Source organism: Cyprinus carpio, chromosome A16 (genome assembly GCF_018340385.1).
Source record: "Cyprinus carpio isolate SPL01 chromosome A16, ASM1834038v1, whole genome shotgun sequence".
Classification (NCBI taxonomy): domain Eukaryota; kingdom Metazoa; phylum Chordata; class Actinopteri; order Cypriniformes; family Cyprinidae; genus Cyprinus; species Cyprinus carpio.
Window position 1 is genome coordinate 5,086,730 of NC_056587.1, and position 21,295 is coordinate 5,108,024.

Consider the following 21,295-nt stretch of genomic DNA (forward strand, 5'->3'; position numbering starts at 1 on the left):
TGACGTAACTTCCGACGTCTGTTAAAACAATGATGGCGACCTCCATAGGCCGTGGCCCGTGACAGTACGACCCGTTCGCATCAGCCAGGAATACGTGGTTATCGCTGTACATGTAACCCTTGAATGACAAGTTGTTTTTTACGCATCTGTCGACTTTTCTTCTAGGGGTAAGTTAATGTCTTATTGCGGTTTTTTGAGCATCACGTTGTAGCCGCATCATGCCTTGCGCAATTTCATGCTTTAGCCAGCATATCTCTCACAAGGTGACAGACATCACGATCCCAGACTCTCTCTCTGAGTTTAACTTTATAAAAAGGAATTTAATTTAATTTAGGAAATATATCACTGTCCATAAGTAGACACTTGCATAACAAGCTATCAGTTTAACAGTTTTAATGTGAGTGTTATAGTTTGGTCAACTTGATTAAGTTACATTAAGATAACCTTTTTTGCCAAATGTACAAATTGCTTTACTTTTGTTTCAGAACATGAATCTGCACAAACTGACCTCGCGACTGTGCCCAAAAGTAAGTGTCATTCACCTTTCATATATTATTTTATATCTTTTTAATAAAGTATATTAAAGTTAAGAACATTTTACAGGATATAACACTCATAACCATTATTTATGTCGTTAACAGGCAACACAGAAGTTCAGGCATCTCCACATTCAGAGCAGTGACCAGCAGCTGGAGGCAGTTGCCGTGGAAACAGCATCAGCTGAAGCAAATCCGCTGTCAGTCTTCAGAACTTCAGAGCGAGATCCAGTACGTCCTAAAAACAGAAACTGTGTAGTGTCTTATATAGAGGTTTATCAGTAGCTTTCAAATATACCTATTCATGAAGTTGACCTTAAAGGGGTAAATCACTGGCCAGATGGGTTTTTATAAATATTGATTCTCTGTTTAGAATTTGGATATTGGTGGGGTTGGAGTTAGGGGGGTAAATCACTGGCCAGATGGCCCCACCCCTCTAGGGGTCAGCCAGCTGTTTTTTTTTTTTTTTCGTTGTTTTTGTTTTCCGTTTATATATATATATTTTTATATACGGAATATATATATATATACAGAATCTGAATTAAAATGTGTTTGATTTAAGCCTACATTTAAAAATTTTGTGTCATAAAATTATATCGCGCATACAGCTCAACTAACGCGATCGTTATAAAGGTGTTTCAACAACAATACACTTCCACTTGCATGTATTTGACAATCGGAATATCAGATATTTCATGCCATAGCTAACACATTTGTGAATATTCTGAATAAAAAAGGAAAAATTACATAAAAGCAGATCATCATTCATTCGTTCATTTCAGGGGTACTATTTAATTACCATTTGTGCATTTCATTCATTGCGCCTTGACACCAGTTCAAAACTGAGTCCCAAAAGTCCGCGTAAGAAGCATAACACGTACAGACTCCATGTAGGCATATGATTCGCTCTTTTGTTGTTCTGTTTTCTTTCAGGATCAAAAATACAACAAATGAAAGCGTTTATCTGTATTTCCGACTGATGAGAACTATGCATATACATTCATAAATCAGTCGATTTTGTATTTTATTATGAGATATTTTATTCTAATGTGATCAGTGATTCAAGCACTGATGGACCAAAGAGCGCGCATTTCGACATTTGCAGTAAAAACTTGAAATATAAATTCTCAGAAAATGCATTTGATACCAATATATTGAAACGTCTGTTTATATAGGCCTACTCTATTAATAAAGGAGTCCAGACATTGGAAAAATATCAGTCCACATGCGTTTTATATTTAATATGAGGGAAATTGACATGCATGCATGCGTGACACAAAAAATCTTTAACTTTTAGGTAGCAAAATATTTTTTAGTAATTCTGTCAATTACACTACGGTTATTACATTGTCTGCTATATATTTGCTTCTTATTTATTAAATATGGGCAATTGATTGATAAAACATTGATCAAAATTAAGATACAATTTATACAAAACGAATATCTTTTAAAAAGAGTTTTCTATAAAACAAAACTTAATGAAGTCGTCAAAATCATGTTTTACCAAAAACAGCGCCGTTGCTAGGAGGGCGCCAGCGCCTCTGCCTTTCAGCGCCTATGCCTCGCGAGTGGATGATACCCCTGAAGACGCCTAGCAATGGTATACCTTTAGTGGTAGTATACCTTTAGTTAAGTTATACCTGAAGAGTCTTCGTAGCGCGCTAAGAGACAATGTTATCGGGAAACGCAGCCCAGGTATGATGCGTTTCATGCGTAATGGAGATTCCAAAGCGCTCTTCTTTGGTCAGAACCTTGGAGAGCGATCGCGGATAGGTCTGTCCTATGCACCGAAACTTTTAACAATGCAACAAAATATTTAAAGAGCATCAAGCTATTAAAATCTATATTATGTATACGCACAGATAATATAACAGTAATAAATAGCCTGTTATATACTATAACAGGCTATTTATTAGGTTAAGCAGTGATTGGATAAAGGTTTTTTTTTTTTTTTTTTTTTTTTTTTTTTTTTTTTTTTTTTTTGTAATTTAACATTTTTCATTTAAGGCCCACCCACGATTGGTCTGGCCCATCCAAAACCGGAATCCTGGCGCCGTGCCTGGGCCACACTGAGCTGTGCGTAACGGCCACAGACGTGAAGTGAACGAGACAGAGGCTGTCCTGTACTGTCTGAAATGGTTAACTCTGTGGCGATGCATGTGCAAAACAGATTTAACTAATCATAAAGTCAATCAGGATACATAACACAGCCTACTATAGGCCTACACTAACACCCCCCCCCCCAACCCCCAAAGAATCCCGCCCCCCCTCTCACAATATAGTTCCCACGTCCCTGATTCTCTGTGTAGTATGACCACAAAAAAAAGTCTTAAAGACCTATAATGCATTTTTTATTTAATTTTGACAACACCCATCTATCAGTCGGACTGTCCATGTTCAGAATACAAAAATGAGGAAGTTTGATCCGTATTTTTAACATATTCCCGGAGATGTCAAAAGTCCTCTGGTTAATGCAAAATGAAGCATTTTGTGTGATCCAGCAGACTTTTGCTAAATATTAAATAAATACATACATGAAATAAATTAATTGCTTGGTAATTAACCTATTATTTAAATATTTATTTGCTGCGCTTCCCCTTGAAACTGCATGTAAAATATGTTATGGAAATTATATTACATTCTTATTACATTCAATCCTGCTTGCTCTTTCCTTTCTCAGACGTACCATTCAGAAGGACATTCCGGGCAGTATTACACGCTCCCCCCGACTCACATCCAAAAACTCTTCCCTTATGGACTGCCTCCACGCTTTCAGTTGCAGGTGTGTGGAGCACATTTGCATTGATTTAATATAGTCTAAATAGAAATGCCATTGCCATGATTTGAGGTTGAAGTTGCCTGGACAGCTGATGCATGTTTGTGCTCTTGTTTCAGATTAAAACCTTTAATGAAGGCTGTGTGATGGTGAGGCCGCCGGCGCTGGAGCTTATCTCATATCTTAAAAGAGCTGATTACAGCAAGCCTCCCCTGCGATATGTACTCTGTATCCTCAAATACAAAATTCCAATCCAGAAAGCTGTTTTACTTTGTGCATATTTTTCCACACTGATATTTAACAAATTCCTTGATAGTGTACATTAGATGGAGATATTGGCACTGGAAAGACCATGTCTTTGTGTCACGCCCTGCATTACTGCTACTCTCAGGGCTGGCTGATCGTGCACGTACCCGATGGTGAGCTCCGCTGACCCTCATTCAATCAAAATGTACGGTGATGTGAAGTTTGGAGTCTGATGTTGCTATGATGTTTTTTATAGCTCATCTGTGGGTCAAGAACTGTAAAGAGCTGCTACCATCTTCTTCCCGCCCCTCACGCTTCGACCAGCCGATCCAGGCATCCCAATGGCTGAAGAACTTCAAAATCACCAATGAACGATTTTTATCAAAGGTACAACTTGAAGTGTTTATTGTATGGTAAGGTTTATGAGAGTATGCAAGTGCTAATGTTTTTGTGCATAAATTACCTTATCATGTTGTTTTTATTTATATTTATTACTATTATAAATTAATATTTTTTATTTTTATTTAAAAAAAATGGACTTGCTTAAGTTCAAAATATTTAAAAAAGTGTTTTAAAATGGTAAAACTGTAGATATTAAAATTTCACAATATATACTCCAGTAGCTCCCTCCTTGTGTATTTAATGTTATTTATTTATCACTTATTTATTGATTTGGTTAATTTTATTTATTGAGCTGCTCTGATGTCAATCTGATCAATTAACAGTTAAAGACAACACAGCGGTATGTGTGGACAAAGAGAGAAAGTACTGAAAAGGGGCAGCCTTTAGGGGAGCTTATTGATCAGGTGAGTTTTATTCATCATCATCATCAAATTAAAAATACCTCAAATTGACTATATTCTAACTTAACTAACTTCTCTTCTCACGTCATTTTTGTAGTTTCGGTTAGCACCTTGTTCTTTTCTGTTAGTTATATATATTTATACTATGGAGCCGTTGAATGCTTGAATCTGATTGGCTGACAAACGTTCTGAGGTGTGCAATTATTTTCAGGGAAACGCACCGCGAACATAGTTCCAGGCAGCTCTCTTGACCGCATTACAGTTCCATATCACTTTGCATAGTTAACTGTAATAATGGAAATTAGCATACAGTACCTATACAGCACACAGGACTTATTTTACAATTAACAGAATTAATGGTGTGGTACTCTTTGAAGGGTGTGCATTATTTTTCTAATAATTCAACGGCTCGTGGTCAATTATTCCTATATAGTTTAAAAAAGTTTTATATTATAGTTTTTAGTTAACTATATTTTTAATCATTTGATTTCATTCGAACAGGGTGTGAATCGCATGAAGAGCAGCAGTGATGTGGTGGGTGCAGTGCTGCGAGAGCTGAGGCTGCAGGCAGGGGGCGCCACAGAGGGCGAGGGGGCCTTTAAACTGGCCATAGCTGTGGATGGAGTAAATGCTCTGTGGGGCAAAACATCTCTTAAAAAGGAGGACAGAACTATGGTTTGTTGGTGTAAATTAGCCAGAATAAGTGAAAATGATTTCAAATATTTACATAATTATGCATAATTATACTAATTTTATTCAATAATTTTTGCATTTGTTTGACATCCTGCTTTTTTCCTTTTTATATAGTGTGAGCCAGAGGAACTGACTCTGATTCATAATCTGAGGAAGATGATGAAAAACAATTGGGTAAAAAACAAAAAAAAAAACAAAAAAAACTTGAAGGAATAGTTCACCCAAAAATGAGAATTTACTAAAAATGCACTCACCCTCAGGCTGCCCGAGATGTAGAGTTTTTTTTTTTCATATTGAAACAGATTTGGAGGAATGTAGCATTACATGTTGCTCACCAGCGGATCCTCTGCAGTGAATGGGTGCTGCCAGAATAAGAGTTAATCTGATAAAACAATCCACAACTCCAGTCCATCAGTTTACATTATAGTGTGTAATTAACAAATATATCAATTAAGACATTTTTACCTTTTAACTGTTACTTCCAGCTAAAATATGAGTCCTCTATATATAATATTGCTTTCTCCTGTGAAAAAGTCATCTCTATTCTGAATCAGGAGAGAAATATGCTCATATCAAGTACAGTTTACCATTTGAGTAAAAACACAGTTTGCACAAGCAAAGAATCATTGAACAAAAACAGTTAAAAAAAAATATAACTGGATAACAGTGGGAAGGATAACACTGGAGGAAGAGTTCTTATGGATTATGGACTGGTATTTTGGCCATAAGCGACAGTATATGATGGATTTGTTTCTTACAAACAAGCAGCTTTTCATTACACAAGACATTCATTGATGGATTGGAGTCGTGTGGATTATTGCAGTTTTTCTCAGCTGTTTGGACTCTCATTCTGACGGCACCCATTCACTGCAGAGGATCCATTGGTGAGGAAGTGACGTAATGCTAAATTTCTCCAAATCTGCAATGAAGAGACAAACTCATCTACATCTTGAATGCACTGAGGCTGAGTAAATTTTATTAATTTAGTAAACTATTAATTTTATATTAAAATACAGATTTAACTCTCAGTGAGTTGTTCACTCTCTATTTACTTTACATTGCTCTCTGTCATAGAGTGGAGGTGCCATTCTCACAGCTTTGTCTCAGACCGGCTCTGTGTTCAAGCCACGGTCTGCTTACCTTCCCAGTGAGCTACTAGGAGAGGTCAGCAGCTCTCACACACAAAACAACCACATTATGCCTTTTTTCATTAAACTACAGAGTAAATGCCTTAAGTTAACAGAGTTTAGTTTTTCTTTTAACATCAACAATACACTTTGAAGAATTAGCAAAATAAAGTTTAGAGGCACCTGTTGTTAGGGAATCTGTTGTGCGTGCTGTATAGATTTGTTAAAAAGGCATAATATATTTGCACTCTCTCTTTCTTCCTCCCATTTTGTTTATGCCTTCTGTCTTTCAGGAGGGGTTCGATAATATGGAACCTTTTGTGCCCGTTTCTGTGTCTAACTACAATGAGAAGGAGTTTGAGAGCTGTTATCTGTACTATTTAGACCGCAACTGGCTGCAGCATCCACACAGTAAGTTTGTGTATTTGTTTGCCTGGAGTCTGAGCAGTGGTAATTGGCAGTGCTGTGTGTAAAGAGAATAATGAGGCATATAAAATGTAGGAAGTTCCAATTTATAATTTTCGATAGCCATATCACCCTTTAGCCCAAGACTAGTCATCCACTGAAGCTAAGCAGGGTTGAGCGTGGCACAATATGGCTGCCGTCGCATCATCCAAAATAATAATAAATGTAAATAAAAAATTAAATAAATAAAAAATAGATGGGTAAATAACTGAGTAAATACAGGACTATAGCAGTACAGTACAACAAAGAGTAGATAAAAAAATACAGACTAAATATTTTCCGAATAATATTTTAGACATTTATAATATAAATTTTTCATAGTATAAATTGTCTTTTAAACAGAAAAAATAAAAATAAAAATTGTCGTAAAAAAAAATTAAAAAATTAAAAAAATACATGTTAGGATTGGCAGTCCCTCACATGATGATGGTCATATTTAGAGGTCTGTGGCATCTAAAAGTTCCTGATTTCTAATTGAACAAGCTAAGTTTACGAGAGTTCATGTTACTAGATACCTATTTTTATTATTTCTTATCTTTTACCAACAGGTCGATCTGAAGAAGGAAAGAAAGAGCTTATCTTTCTCAGCAACAAGAACCCGTCCATCCTGGAACGATTGTGTGCCTTCTTGTAATGCACATTTGCTTATTCTTGCAGCTGTATCATGTGAATTCAACCAATGTATAAGCGTGCAACTTTTTTCATAATAAAATCATTTAGAAAAGACTTGGAAAATGTCTACCACCTTTTTTAAGGTGTGATTTGACTTTTGAACGAACTTGATAAAACTGCACTTCTCTTAAAAAACATTGTTGTTGGATGTCACGTGGTGAATGAGGTGGTCATGTGATCACAGTCTCCCCGAACTCAGTCCACGGTGCGTGAAGACCAGAGCCTGGTCTGTACACTGGTGGGAGACCATTTGTGGAAATGTAGTTTGCTGCTGCAGCTAGTTTTAGTCCAGTCAGCAGGGCTGGAATGGGTGCAAAAGTCCTAGTGTAATGCAGATAAGGCTTTAACAATGAACGACTGGATTTTCTTTAACTGACATTAACAAAGATTATTAAATGATTTTATTTTTGTTTTGTTCATTGTTCATTCATGTTAGTTAATAATCTAATGTTAACAAATGCACCTTATTGAAAAATCTTACCAGATATGTTATTTTTTCCATCCATGGAAAGTCAGCACAACCAAACTTTCATGCTTAAAAAAGTAAAAAAGACTAAAAAGTAATCCATATGAATTGAGCGGTCTTCTGAAGAGACAGATAGCTTTATATAAAAATATTTAATTTAGACCTCACATATAAACATTGATAAACTCACAAACATAATGTGGTAAACACCAAAGCTTTAAATACATTAAAGGACAGTAAAAAAAAAAAGTATTACAGTTTCCACAAAAAATTAACCAGTGTTTTTTTTTTTTTTTAATGTTTCTTTCATCAAAGCTGCATTTATTTGATCAAAAATACAGAAAAAAAGGTTATTTTGTGAAATATTATTGTAATTTAAAATAGTTTTATATTTTAATATACTTTAAAATATGATTTATTCCTGTGAAACAGTTGAATTTTTAGCATTATTACTCTAATATCTAACATGCTGATTTATAATCAATGTTGGAAACATTTTTGCTGCTTCATGTGATACTTTTTTTCAGGATTCGTTGGTAAATAAAAAGTTAAAAGGAACAGTGTTTTTTCAAAATAGAACTTTTGTGTTATAATATACTCTATATTATTCAACAGTTTCAACCCTAAATAAATCAGCATATTAGAATGATTTCTGAAGGATCATGTGACACTGAAGACTGGAGTAGCCTTTTAATGCTGAAAATTCAACCCTGCGTCACAGAAATAAATTACATTTTAAACTATATTAAAATAGTAAACCAATATTTAACATTTCACAGTATTAATGTTTTTTTTTCTGTATTTTTGATCAAATAAATACAGCCTTGATGAGCATAAGAGACTCCAGTACTTTTAACTGGTGTTGTTACATCAGTTTGGCCACTTTTAATTATTGGTGGGGACTTGTCCCCCTCAATGTCTGTGGTGGTTACGGCTCTGCATGTATTTAATATCCAGTCAAACCCCCTGGAGCTCTCTTTTTTTTGTCACCTCAGTCTCAGCTCTCAGAATCACTCTGAATCTCAGTCAGAAGTATCAGCACATTAAAGCTCAGGACCAGCTGCTCAGACAGTAGGCCTACTTCTCCCTAGATGGTGAGAGGGATAAAGATTTAGAAAGGGAAAAGAAAATAGGTTCAGAATCCTGAGTTCTGAATGGTGCACATCCCCACATCACAGTAAGAGTGCCGATGGCCAGCTGTGATTTCTCAACTCGTCTCTACACAAAAGCTGACACTCCAGACGACTACAGTCTCCAGAACTTCACGCTGACTGAAGAGGATATTCACATGGAGGTATCATACACAAGCAAAAACACACCATCACAGTTAGGGCTACAGGTGTGTGATATTAACAAAAGATTGTCTTGATATTTTGGAGGATTTTGTTGATAATAATTAGGTGTGTTTTTGTGCTGGGGGCCAATATTTGATTTTCAGGGGCATTTATATATTATACCTTTATAAGAGCAATTTATTTCTAAAATGAATAAATGTATGTTCTATGTCAAATTATTTTGATTAATCAAATTCAGTCAGAACAATAAGACTAAAAATATATATATAATTTAAAAAAAAAAATGATATTTTCAAATATATAGATTGTAGTAAAATTGTAACTATTAAAATATGAAATTATTGAAAAATATATTTCTATTTTTAAATATGAAACTAAAACGTTTTTAAAACAGATATCATATTCTGATTCATGTCTTCTTTCTCTCCCTGATTCTCCTGCTGCAGCGGGCACAGGCTCTCGCTGCTCAGCCTCTCAATCTATTTGCCAGTACCTGGAGCGCCCCCGCCTGGCTGAAGACCACTGGTGCACTGATTGGCAATGGCACCCTCAAAGGCAAGCCAGTACTACATAAGGTGCATGAAGGAACCTAAAACTGTATTTAAAGTGGCTTTTCGTCAAGACAAATGAAAAAGTTTAAACTAGACGAACGTTCAAGATAAGTTACACATACCATTTTTTTATATGGCTTTTCACCACATAAATATTTATGGGGTAAAGATATTTATTATGGGAACAAGAAATACTGATTTGTAACCATTTTAAAATCATGTTTATTATGTTATTATGATTTTAAGGGTTCAGATTCAGAAGGAAATATATAATTATACATTTCAAATATATATTAGTGTTATTATTATATAATAAAGGCTTACAAATGGAGATAATCAATATTAAATGTTATTTATAAATATTTAAAATGAATTCATATTATATTTAATATTTAATTATATAATTATATTATATATATTTAGTATATATTTTCCTCCCTCATCTCTTTTGTTCCCCTAAAAAAGATTATTTTTAGAAATATATTTTGCACTGCCACTAATATACAAAGTGGTCACAATATAATATGTTATTTAAACAATATTATATAATGTACCTTCGCTTTTTACAACTCTTTATGTTATTTAAACAATATTATATAATGTACCTTCGCTTTTTACAACTCTTTATTTAGGACCTGAATAACTATGTGACAGGCTGGACAGACTAGAACTTGCCCTTTAATTAGGATGGAGGGCCAAATTGGGTTAAGAACTTTGTGGACAGCCCTTTTATTGTGGACCCAAGTAAAGACAGCGCACCTTCTACAGCATGGCCCACTTCAGGTAAGATTCATTCAAGGCACCGTTAACAGTTAACAGACTTATGCCCTGCAGTGAGGACCATCTCATCTTTTTGTACCTGACAGCAAGTTGGGAGCATGTGGGAGGGGTCACAGAGTGGGCATGGCCTTCAGTCAGCACACCAGCCTGGATGTTTCATATATTGTCTCTATCAGACCTGATGCCTCAGCCGTGCTAATCGTTCTCAACAGTTAAACATTGTGATAAATTATTCTCAACTGGTGTTGTTACATCAGTCCAGGTGTATATAATGTTGTGAAATTGCAGGTCTGAAGAAGAGATGAAGTTTGAGATCAAACGTTGGGCTTTTTGCCAGGAAGAGCTCCAGCTCACCCTACTGTGGAGCAGACGCTGAATGGCTGTACCAAGCACTGCCTAAATAAACCACATACATACCTTAATGAGTACCTCAAATAATTTCAGTCAAGCTTAAAGCCAGTAACATTTCAAATGACTGCAGCAACCACGATTACAAAGAAATCATTTAACTCGAGTTAACGTTGGTTTATAATCTATCCATCTCGCTTGATAAATCTTAAGGCAAGCTGTTTTGGGGCATGCTAGGATTAGGCAGTCAAATTATGATTTATGGGTCAATTATTAATTTTTAAAGGCAATTAAAACAAAAAATGCGATTGAGTCATGTTTTAACAATGAATGGAAAAACCTGATGTATTAAATTTCTTGCACTGAAGACACTAAGAATTAAAAAGACACAATAAATGCAACTTTTCAAAGACATCTCTTCTGAGAATGCATATTTATGTCAACAAAAATCAATAGGAAGGTCTGAATGCATTGGTTGTTCGTCTGTGCCATAAGATCAACATGGTTCCTGGTTTTTATTCAGTTTTATTATTAATACATCATGGTCATACACATCATATAATATATATTTATATACTTTAATATTTAGCCATTCATCATCAATGTTTTTTTTGTTTGTTTTTTGTCTTCCCTAAATGAGTTTTCCAACTAAAATTATTTACATTAGAAGAAACTGTAATAGAAATGAGTGAAAAGAACTAAATCAAATTAAACTGAAGGACATTGATAGGTTTGTGATATATACACACCACAGTTGGAATCAAAAAGGAGAGAGAGACAAAAGTTCATGATCTCCTGAACAAAAGGGATGCGAGAACAACAAAAAACCTGGGGAAGTAAAGCAACGTTCATAAACCGCAAAGACACGGCACCCCATCCCAATGAGAATTCACATTGAACCATAAAAGGCGCTATCTGGGGAGTACAGCTCATCTCTGGGAAACTGAACACTGTACCATCTAAATCTGGGTTGGGAGTTGTGCTGCTATAGCAACAATATGTGCCCGAGCCTATCCTCATCCTGCACTGTTTGTTTCTTCACTCAGGGTAGAAATAAGGGAAGGGCATACTAGGCAAAATTCTGTGTGGAAAACTGTGGAGGGGATCAAAGACGTCTGAAAGACACAGAAACATTAGGATAGACAAAACTGAGAAGGACTGTGTTAGAGAACAGAAGTAAACAAACCATAGTAAAATATACCAGCATGAACACAAATAGCTTGGGTTAAGACAGAGAGCTTGGATAAGATGGACGGACGTGTGTGCGTGTGTTTCAGAAGGACCATCTCTCCGGTGTGCGAGGATCAGTGTTTAGGGAGGAAGGCTCTGACGACGACTGAGTGCCGCTTTCATCCCCATTAAGGCTCTTCCTGCACACAGGACACGTGTCGTGTTCAGAGTGGAAGAAAAGAGAAAGAAATGTCAGTGACAATTCGTGACCTTGAAATTATAGTTAAAACTGAAATTGAACCTCATGTCATGTGATAAATCTGAGCATGATTGGATCTAATAAGCACAAAAATACAAACTTTCCAGTTCTGAACAAAATAGAATTACTGTTCACCCCCGATGCTGTCTGCTGTGTTGGTATCAGTGAACAGTGAATTATAACAATAGATTCTGAGATTGGATTATCCACAAAGGAAACATATGACTACTTTTTTTTGGCTAAAACTACAATGAATTTTGGATAGAACTACTTTTTGTAAGGCAGCATCATTTCTCATGTACAACTGTTGGTGCAATATACATTAAAGTGATTATTACGTTTTGAATATAGATATTTTTCTTACAAAAATGCATCGATTCGCTACAGAAGGCCTTTGTTCATCCCCCGGAGCCTTGTTTTTTTATGGATGGGTGCTTTTTATTTATCTTCTTTTGAACTGGTGCATGCAACACCCACTGAGTGCCATGAAACAGCTTGAAAGATCAAAGACAATTTTTAATATAACTCTGACTGGATTTGTCTGAAAGAAGAAAGTCATATACACCTAGGATGACTTGATAGTGAGTAATTTATGGGCTAATTTTCATTTTTGGGTGAACTAACCCTTTAGTACAAAAGTCAGTATTTTCCAGATAACATTTACCTAATTTGCCTTGGCTTCAGAACAATAATATATAAGCCAGTTATTGAATTTAACAAACAACCCTCTCTTTTTTTACTTTTTTATTATACATTACACTTACACTACCGTTCAAAAGTTTGAGGTAAGTACTAAAAAAAAAAAAAAAAAAAAAAAAAAAAGGGAAAAAAATTATACTTTTATTCAGCAGGAACAAATTAAACATTTTAAATGTCTTTACTATTTCAAATAAATTTTTTTTTTTGCTTTGTGCTCATTAAAGAATCCTGAAAGAACTATAAGTTTCCACAAAAATATTAAGCAGCACAACTGTTCAACATTGATAGTAATAATAGTTTTTTGAACAGCAACTCAGTATATTAGAATAATCTGTTATTTTATAGTTTTGATGTCTTTACTACAATACAAATCACTTGGATGTTGCTGAGTCAATAAAATGTGTTTCAAAAAAAGACTGTTTGCACTATCTGCAAGAAAAATGTTCCAGATGTTTTACATTCAGAATTTTGAACTGTGACTCCAATCTTTTAATTACCAGATGTTTGTACACAAATAAAATAAAATGCTTTCTAGTGCTTACTAGATATCTAGGAATCTTTCCATTACCATTCATCATTTTTATTACTTCAAAAGATTCTCATATCTAAATACATTCATGACCTTTTCCTATGTCTTTCCCCCCTTCTCTCGCTTTAGTTCAGTTCCTTCCTTCCTATTTTGTCTCTCACCAGTTCAAGCCAGGGCACGATGCAGTCACTATGGAAGATGTGGTTACAGGGCAGCTGCCTGACCGGCTCACCGACTGTGTAGTCTTCCTTACATACAGGGCACTCCATATTGCAGTCTAGCAGAAGCGAGGAGAGAGAGAGACAGCGTGCAGGGGGTGAGAATAATGATATTTCAGTGCCTTAAATAGGAATTATAATTCATCACCACACAAGACTCATACTGGTAGGTCAATGACCCCCACTGAGTCTGAGAGCCTTAAATCATAACTTAAATGACACACTGTGCCTCTGACAGACCAGAAGAAGAAGAAGAAAAAAACGAGCTTCAAAGAAAGGGAAGAGAAGGGAGAGACTAACCAGTGTGTTCCTGAGTGATGATAACAGTGGGGAGGGAGGAAATTTTCTCTTTCTCAGCAGGAGGAGGACCTGTGTTTTCAAATTGACCCAATAACTGTGTGAGAGAAAAAACACAAATGATCAGCTTATTTGCACAGAGCCATGGATCAGGTAACATCCACAAACAACCCGTGTTCAGCTACCTGTGTGATGACTGCATCCAGACCCCCCTGTCCCCAGGCGTAGTCCCCAGGGTTTGAGTGCAGCATTCCCGTCCTAAAAAAAAAAAAAAAAAAAAACAAGAACACACACACACACACACACACACAGAGATTGAAGAAAAAAAACTAAATACACACTTGCCCTTTATAAAGCTAATTTATATTATATAACTTAGTTGTATAACCCTCAACATATAATATAAATAACTATATATAATGTAATATATAAAAATTATGTTAAGTAGTAACATGAGTCTTTGTATGCCATAATTCAGTGACGCTCAACAACTCTGAAATATCAATTACTGCATATAGCAAATATTCATTCAATTTTATTTAAATTAAAAGACCACTAGAAGTGACATCTAGAAGACATCTGTCACTGTCATCATTTTTTTTAATTAAAAATGGTACTATTACCCTCAGACACGCCGATGATTAATGCGCATCTCGTCAGTAAAGCCGGTTCTCTAATCAGCGGTAAATTCCAACAGGTGCGCGATTTCACATAGAGCAGCGGTTACTACACGGAGCCGTTGATCACAGACAAGCTGCGCCAATTCTAGCTTATAATGAACGTGGATTTGCGCAGCTTGTCTGTGATCAACGGCTTTGTGTAGTAACCGCTGCTCTATGTGCAATCGCGCACCTGTTGGAATTTACCGCTGATTAGAGAACCGGCTTTACTGACGAGATGCGCATTAATCATCGGCCGATATATATCGTGCACCCCTAATTAAAAATGAACCAAACATAAAAATAAATGTATCTATCTATATATACTGACTGCCCAAACTACATAGTTGCAAAATACTGAGGGAAAATCTTTACCATGACAGTGGAGGAGAGCCTGGTACTCCTGAATTGGCAAAAAGGCCTGCGAGAAACTGTTGTACTATTCTAGATGGAAAGAGGAGAGAGACATCGGTGATGAACTGATATTGGTGTTGGGGAATTCTGTCAACTGTTTTAATCAGTCATCTGACCCACATGCAGTACATGTAAATATTGGCAGAAACTACAAGGATACAGATTTTGTTCCCCACGTTTTTTGTGGAACAAAACTGTTTACACATTCCTGTTGAGAAGAACAGTTTCATTCATGTTTCTAAGCTGGGACATAAACCTTTCTGCATAAGAGGTTTACTACCTATTGTAATACTGTAGTAGACCTAAAGTTACTGGCTTATTTATAACAATTTCTCACCTTTATTTGCTACTCATTATGCCTATGTTAAGTCTGTTAAGTTTACTTACTGTTAAGTATACTTTTACTCCTGCCATTTAGAAATATACAATATCATATGCCTTTGTCACTTTTGAACAGTTTGTTACAAAATCATGATCTTGGTGTCTATGGATTCCTTGGGTCATGCCGAAACTGTGGATGTTGATTTTGCCAGGATCAGCCTAACCGCCTGTCCACCATTTAGAAATTTGTCATAAATTGCAATATCTTTTGAACCTTTAAAGTATCTGCACAAAAATCAGTAGGGATCAAGCAAAAATGCTTATAACTTTTGAAAACATTGTCCAAATTTTATTTTTATATCATTTTGTTTCCTGGGTTATGCCAATGCTGACGCAATCTCATTTGTCATTTTCCATTAATGTGCCTGTCCATCATACTGAAGTACATAAAAAAAAACGTTTTTTCGCTATTCCTACTACAAATTTTGTCCAAACCTGATCAGATAATGAGATGATTTTTGAAATGATCCGCACAGAGAAATACCTCTCTGAAGTAGACTGTGCCTGTGTTTTTTGACTTATGCCAGTTAGCTTAGCATGCTAACTGGTTGCCATTCTTTCTAATGTGGCTCTTCAGGTTTACCTTAAATTCTATATTCCTTAATGCATCACAAGCAACAGCTTTGATCTTTATTAAGCATGCCAATCATAAATGCTAATCTCACATTTGGCGTGAACAGGAGAGATTCAGCTAAAATTCAAAAAAGAAACTGATAGGGCAACCTCAGAGAAAAGAGAACGAAAACAAATCCACTGATTTGGGATATAAAACATGAAAAGCTGAGATATTTAACTTACCCCTCAACAGCGGGAGAGCGCTCCGGTCGACTGCTTCCTCTGGATCGGTACCTCCTCTGCGTGTGCAGTCGTGGAGGACGACCAGGACCCCAGTGCTCTCCTCCGCCTAGAGGGCCACTCAGGGACCCACCAAGCCCACCTGGGACAGAACCGCCAAACGGCCCTGTTCCGAGACTCCCAGACCCACTGCCACCTCCAGGAACCCGCTCAGAGTCAGGACTCTCTAGATCCAGACTGAACGGCCTCTCCACAAATAACAGCTGCCATAGCTACAGAAAAAGAGGGTATAAGAGAGCTAGTTATGAATGAGAAGTACAATGTACCTCATTCAAACTTAAGGCCCCGATATACTTCAAACGAAATTGAAGAACGAACTGATATGACGTCATTTCGAACAAAACCAGGCCAAAACGAAGTTCATTTTGCGATCATTTCAGCAGTTTGAAACGGCTCACCAAAGCAAACTTTTTGGGGGAATTCATTTTGGCTCCTAAACACCTTTGAGATACCATTGGTCCGTGGCGGTAACGCAATCTGTGTGTGTGTTCTGGAACTCCACCTTCTTTGACGTGCAATTTTTTTTTTCCGGTTCGTTTCTCATTCAGCAGAGGTCAGGCAGGAGAACAACATCTGCAAGTCACTAGCAACATAAATACACTGGAGTGTCGAATAGCTGAACTGCCACAGATATATCCACACCTGTACGATCGCTTGTGGAGAGACTTTAAAGATTTAGAGAAAGCATTTAATTCCTAGCAAGAAATTACAACAAAGTTTGGTGACGACGACCCGGAGTTATGCAAAAAGCGACATAGAGAAACATCAGATGCAAGTTTTCCAAAGCCATGAAAAGAATGAAAGGAAAGAGTAAAGATATAAGGTAGCAAGTACCAAATACATGTGTTTCAAATAAATGTCACACCATGCTGCTGCTGTTGTTCTTTAATTAAGCGGATTTAAAAGGTATACAATAAATGAAATGCTAAAAGAACATACAAAAATAAACCATTGTTTTTATCAAATCATGACACCACATAAAATATAAAAAAAGTTTAATAATTTATCCAGTTCAATAAAATAATTGAACACTAATAAAATAAAGTAACAAACAGGTTTGTGTTATTGAGATGACTCCAATATTTTTTTTCCACATCATGCTAAAGTTTTCAGACTATGAGCCATTAAAGAACAATTATGGAATGGAATGGTTCTTTTGTATTGCAAACATGATACTTGACTCTGAACTGCTGCTAATCATTATTCTTTTGTCTATAATATTCTGCCCATTGGTACCCGTTTCACACCTATATACATCATCATTGCATCTTTATCGTGTTTAGGGCATACGCGTGAGAGTCGTGACACACGTTTACATTAATCTACACCCCGCCTCCAGCAGCGCGGGGGTGTTGGAATGTTCGAAAACAGTATACTGTCACGCAGCCTTTTCAATCTTCTTTTTGCCCCCAAACGAAGAACGAAAACAAACTTTGTTTGAAGTATATCGGGGCCTTGAGTCAACAACTCCTTTTTAACAGCTACACAGTCTGTATCTCAGGCAGGAAAGATGTTGTAGAAAGAAGGGGTCAACGTACCTCAGCAAACTGTGAAGCTGTGTCATCAAGGCTATTTGAACTACTGTCCAGAAGACTAAGGATGAAACAATCACATTCATGTCAGATCTGGCTAAACATTGCTGTTTCACTCACTGCAGTACAGCTGACTGTCACAGTGAGTGAGACAATGATCTTAACCAGTGCTTCTCAATCCAGAACTGCACAATTTGGATGTCTCACTCATTTAACACAGCTGCCCCGCTGCCTATGGTGCCTAGACAATGACTTCACAGAAGCCTTCTAGTGTGAAGGCACCTCCTAAAAAAACTGGTTACGTCTGTTTTCATGTGTGCTTAAGTCATTACCAACCAAATATTTAATGACTGCAGTGTTTATTGTTTGTAAGGAATGGTGACATGCTTTAAAAGAATTTAAAAAATGTTAACCTTTGTTAATCCATTTATTTAGTGTTTTTAATCTATCAGATACCATATTCAACATATATCAGCTGAGATTGCATTCAATCGGTGGACACTTTGCTATCCTTCAATTTCAAAGCAGATGAGGAGTCATCAGATGTGAAAAGTTGAGAGAGCAAGTTGAAAGAAAAGTTGAGTTGAACAACTCCTTTCAAGTGTAAGTAGGTCAATGACAAATAAGAGTGTCAAAAAAAAGCATTATTTTATGAATCTAGTTTTTAACGTGTGCCAAGTTCTCAAAAGTTAACTTATTCATGATAGTTTGTAATGGATTTGAAAAACTTTTATAGAAAATTTTAAATTTTCAAGAAAGGTTTCAATTCAATAATGACTGAAAATGTCTTATGTTGTAACCATCAAGAGAAAGGTAATAACAACTTTTCTTTACACCTTAAAAAAATGAAAATGCTCACATCTTATTTATTTAATTTTTTAAGCAAATATTATGAATTATTAATTCCAATAATTTACTTATCTTATTACACAAGCTTTTTGGAGGGTTGCACCAAATGACATTCCACGACTTGAACTAACCTTGCCGTATCAGTAAATGATCAAATTATCATATACTTTTGCAACCTTGACACACAGTCATTAGGGTCTGCAAGGTCTATGAAATCATTTCCTGTTTTATGTTTTTTTTTTCTGCACGTCAGTTACACACCAAATGACTTTCAAACTAAAAAAATCAATCAACAAAACTTCACCATTGCTTTTTTCCTATGAAACAATAATAAAAGATCATGCCAACACACCTTATGTTTTTTTTTAAATCACTGAATAAATTACATTTTTTATGTATTTCAAATAAATTAATAGATCCGCTAAAATCTTTTCACAAATCACAATGCCACACTATTTTCAAGGTTACTGCCAGTAAATCTTTAGCAAAAGAATATAGAGTCAATGACAATGGACACATGGGAGATGTGGTATGTCCAGCAATGCATTCATAGCATTCAAAAGTGCTTCAATCAATAACAGTCGAGAGCTTCTTCATGTACTTTCACAGTATGCACTGAATATAATAATTTCAGACACAACACAGGACTACTAAAGACCTAATCATATAAATAAAAAGAGGAGACATCCACAATGTGCAGTACGCTGGAATTCTAAGACCAGGATTGAGAACCACTGATCTAAACCCTTTCCCAATAAATTCCAAAATGACACAAACTAAACTGAGCTGGAATTCAACACAATTCAATTGAATCCTTTGTGCTCCTCTGGCAGAATGGATGCACAAACTATGAATGATCTACAACTCTGCTTGATTTATCAATACTAAATATTACATCACAGCTCTGTGTTCACATCTTTTACTTCTCACGTCCGTTTGGTGGTGCTACGAATCCACAACGAATGAAAACTTATTTATATTCTCCAGTAGGCACTGAAAGAGCTGCCGTGTTAATGTAGCAGTGCAGGAGTAGCAACATGCCACTGGAGGCAACGAATGAGGAAGTGCAGCCATTGAAAAGCTCACCTGGAGTCTTCTGTAACCTCCTCGATGAAGCCCGAGTCACATCTGGGACAGATATACTCCTGAACACAAGCAAAATCACAATTATAATACAATGTCGGAAAATCACACCGTTGTCATCAACACTGCAAACAAACAAACAAACAAGATACTGTAGATGTGGTTTTGTGGGGACACATACATTTGCATAGCACTACAAAACACATTTATTTGAATTTTAAAACAAATATCCCTGTATGAGGAGAGACACTCCCTGTAATGTGTGTCACAACAATTGCTGGCTGATTTAAGAGGCGGCTTCCCTGTTTTGTTTTGTTTTTCTCTCCTATTTGAACAGGTCAAGACAGGTCGTCCTGTGGGTCTCCTACAAAAGTAAGACAATGGCTGCTTATCTTGAAATGCAGCACAACTTGAAACACAGTTCTGCCTCATTCACACTATATACACTAAGCGTGAACCAGTTATGATTCATCTTCTAAATACAGTAAGACGTTGACTTAGTTAAATGGGAGGTAATTAAAACAAGGGATTACACACAAGTTTGTTTGACACAGCTCATCCTCACCGATTAGCTCATGATGGATTGACTTACTGACACACTGACCAACAAGTGCTTAAATTAAACAGTCACTGACAGATTTGCGATGCACGTCAAATGTCACGTTACAACTAACTTAAAACAGAAACAGAAATATTTGGTATTCCAGTTTCGCTTCTGAAGAGAGTTCAGGATCGATCGCATTGTATCGCGCTTTTGAAAAGCTCTCAACGGTAACAGCATGAACTGAACATTTATTAAAGCCTAAAATGTCTTAAAATGTGAGTAAGTTACTATTTACAAAGAAAGCTAGCATGAAAACACACGATATTAGTGTAGCATTTGTGCTGAAGGTAAAACACGTCAGTTCTCCCGTGCACGAGCACCAGTCTTATGTTTAAAAACACCGGTCATTGATAAATACGTTTATTTTCAGTGTGTAATATTATATACAAACAACAAGGCACGACAGGCCTTTCGCCCACTTCAAGTTGATACACTGCTACAATGCTAACTTTAGCACAACAGTCAAACCTGCCAGAGCGACAGCGGGAGTACAGAAACCGAGTAAGATGAACCGGCTGTGCGTTACAAGCGACGCGGACTCACCGGCAGTTTGGGGCTCACTTCGCCCTTACAACAGTGACAGAAGAAGCGATGCGGAGGGACCGCCGCAGCCTCCGCCATATTTTCCGTGAGACTGTCTCTGTCCCAAACAGCAGCAGCAGCAGCCCTGGCCGTCGGTCCGCCCACTGCAGAAGGAGGCGCTCTGACATGAGGGTTCGGAAGTCCGATTCATTGTAGCCGAGTGAGTCGACTCACTTGGACCGTTAAATGAACTGGTCAAAACGATACATTGATTCTGAGCCAAGTTTATTTGTCACACATCTTTTCAACTGCAGTGAAATTTGTTTTCTACAAACCTAAGACTGTAAATAGTAAAATAAAGGGAGTGATTAATTAACAATAATAAATATTAAAAAAATATATTTAATAGCTCAAAATGTGTTCCTGTCTCAGTCAAATTGTTATTTTTGTTGGACATTGTCATATA

At 36.4% G+C, this 21,295-nt stretch overlaps 2 protein-coding genes across 2 annotated transcripts; one reads left to right on the forward strand and one right to left on the reverse strand.

Moving 5' to 3' along the window:
* Positions 1–7,372, forward strand: LOC109075560 (28S ribosomal protein S29, mitochondrial-like). The gene is made up of 13 exons (XM_042772177.1): positions 1–167; positions 486–527; positions 642–767; positions 3,217–3,318; positions 3,432–3,540; positions 3,639–3,731; positions 3,815–3,945; positions 4,284–4,364; positions 4,863–5,036; positions 5,169–5,228; positions 6,129–6,218; positions 6,475–6,592; positions 7,195–7,372. Exons 2-13 carry the CDS (start codon positions 489–491, stop codon positions 7,278–7,280), a joined length of 1,209 nt encoding a protein of 402 aa, XP_042628111.1. The 5' UTR covers positions 1–167; positions 486–488; the 3' UTR covers positions 7,281–7,372.
* Positions 7,373–11,160: 3,788 nt separating this feature from the next.
* On the reverse strand, positions 11,161–21,008 carry LOC109075563 (E3 ubiquitin-protein ligase RNF115-like). Its single transcript, XM_042772178.1, has 9 exons — positions 20,851–21,008; positions 19,707–19,765; positions 17,778–17,832; positions 16,183–16,451; positions 14,965–15,033; positions 14,116–14,188; positions 13,934–14,027; positions 13,577–13,692; positions 11,161–12,151 (listed from the first exon to the last, which is right to left on the reverse strand). The coding sequence occupies exons 1-9, from the start codon at positions 20,926–20,928 to the stop codon at positions 12,032–12,034; spliced, it is 933 nt and encodes a 310-aa protein (XP_042628112.1). The 5' UTR covers positions 20,929–21,008; the 3' UTR covers positions 11,161–12,031.
* Between the last annotated feature and the right edge of the window lie 287 nt (positions 21,009–21,295).

Coding starts and splice junctions, on each gene's coding strand:
- LOC109075560 (XM_042772177.1), top strand. CDS start 489: ATGAATCTGCACAAACTGACCTCGCGACTGTGCCCAAAA. Junction 5,037..5,168: donor AAAAGGAGGACAGAACTATG/GTTTGTTGGTGT, acceptor CTTTTTATATAG/TGTGAGCCAGAGGAACTGAC. Junction 5,229..6,128: donor AGATGATGAAAAACAATTGG/GTAAAAAACAAA, acceptor TCTCTGTCATAG/AGTGGAGGTGCCATTCTCAC.
- LOC109075563 (XM_042772178.1), bottom strand. CDS start 20,928: ATGGCGGAGGCTGCGGCGGTCCCTCCGCATCGCTTCTTCTGTCACTGT. Junction 19,766..20,850: donor AAGTGAGCCCCAAACTGCCG/GTGAGTCCGCGT, acceptor GCTTGTGTTCAG/GAGTATATCTGTCCCAGATG. Junction 12,152..13,576: donor TCGTGCCCTGGCTTGAACTG/GTGAGAGACAAA, acceptor TTCCACTCTGAA/CACGACACGTGTCCTGTGTG.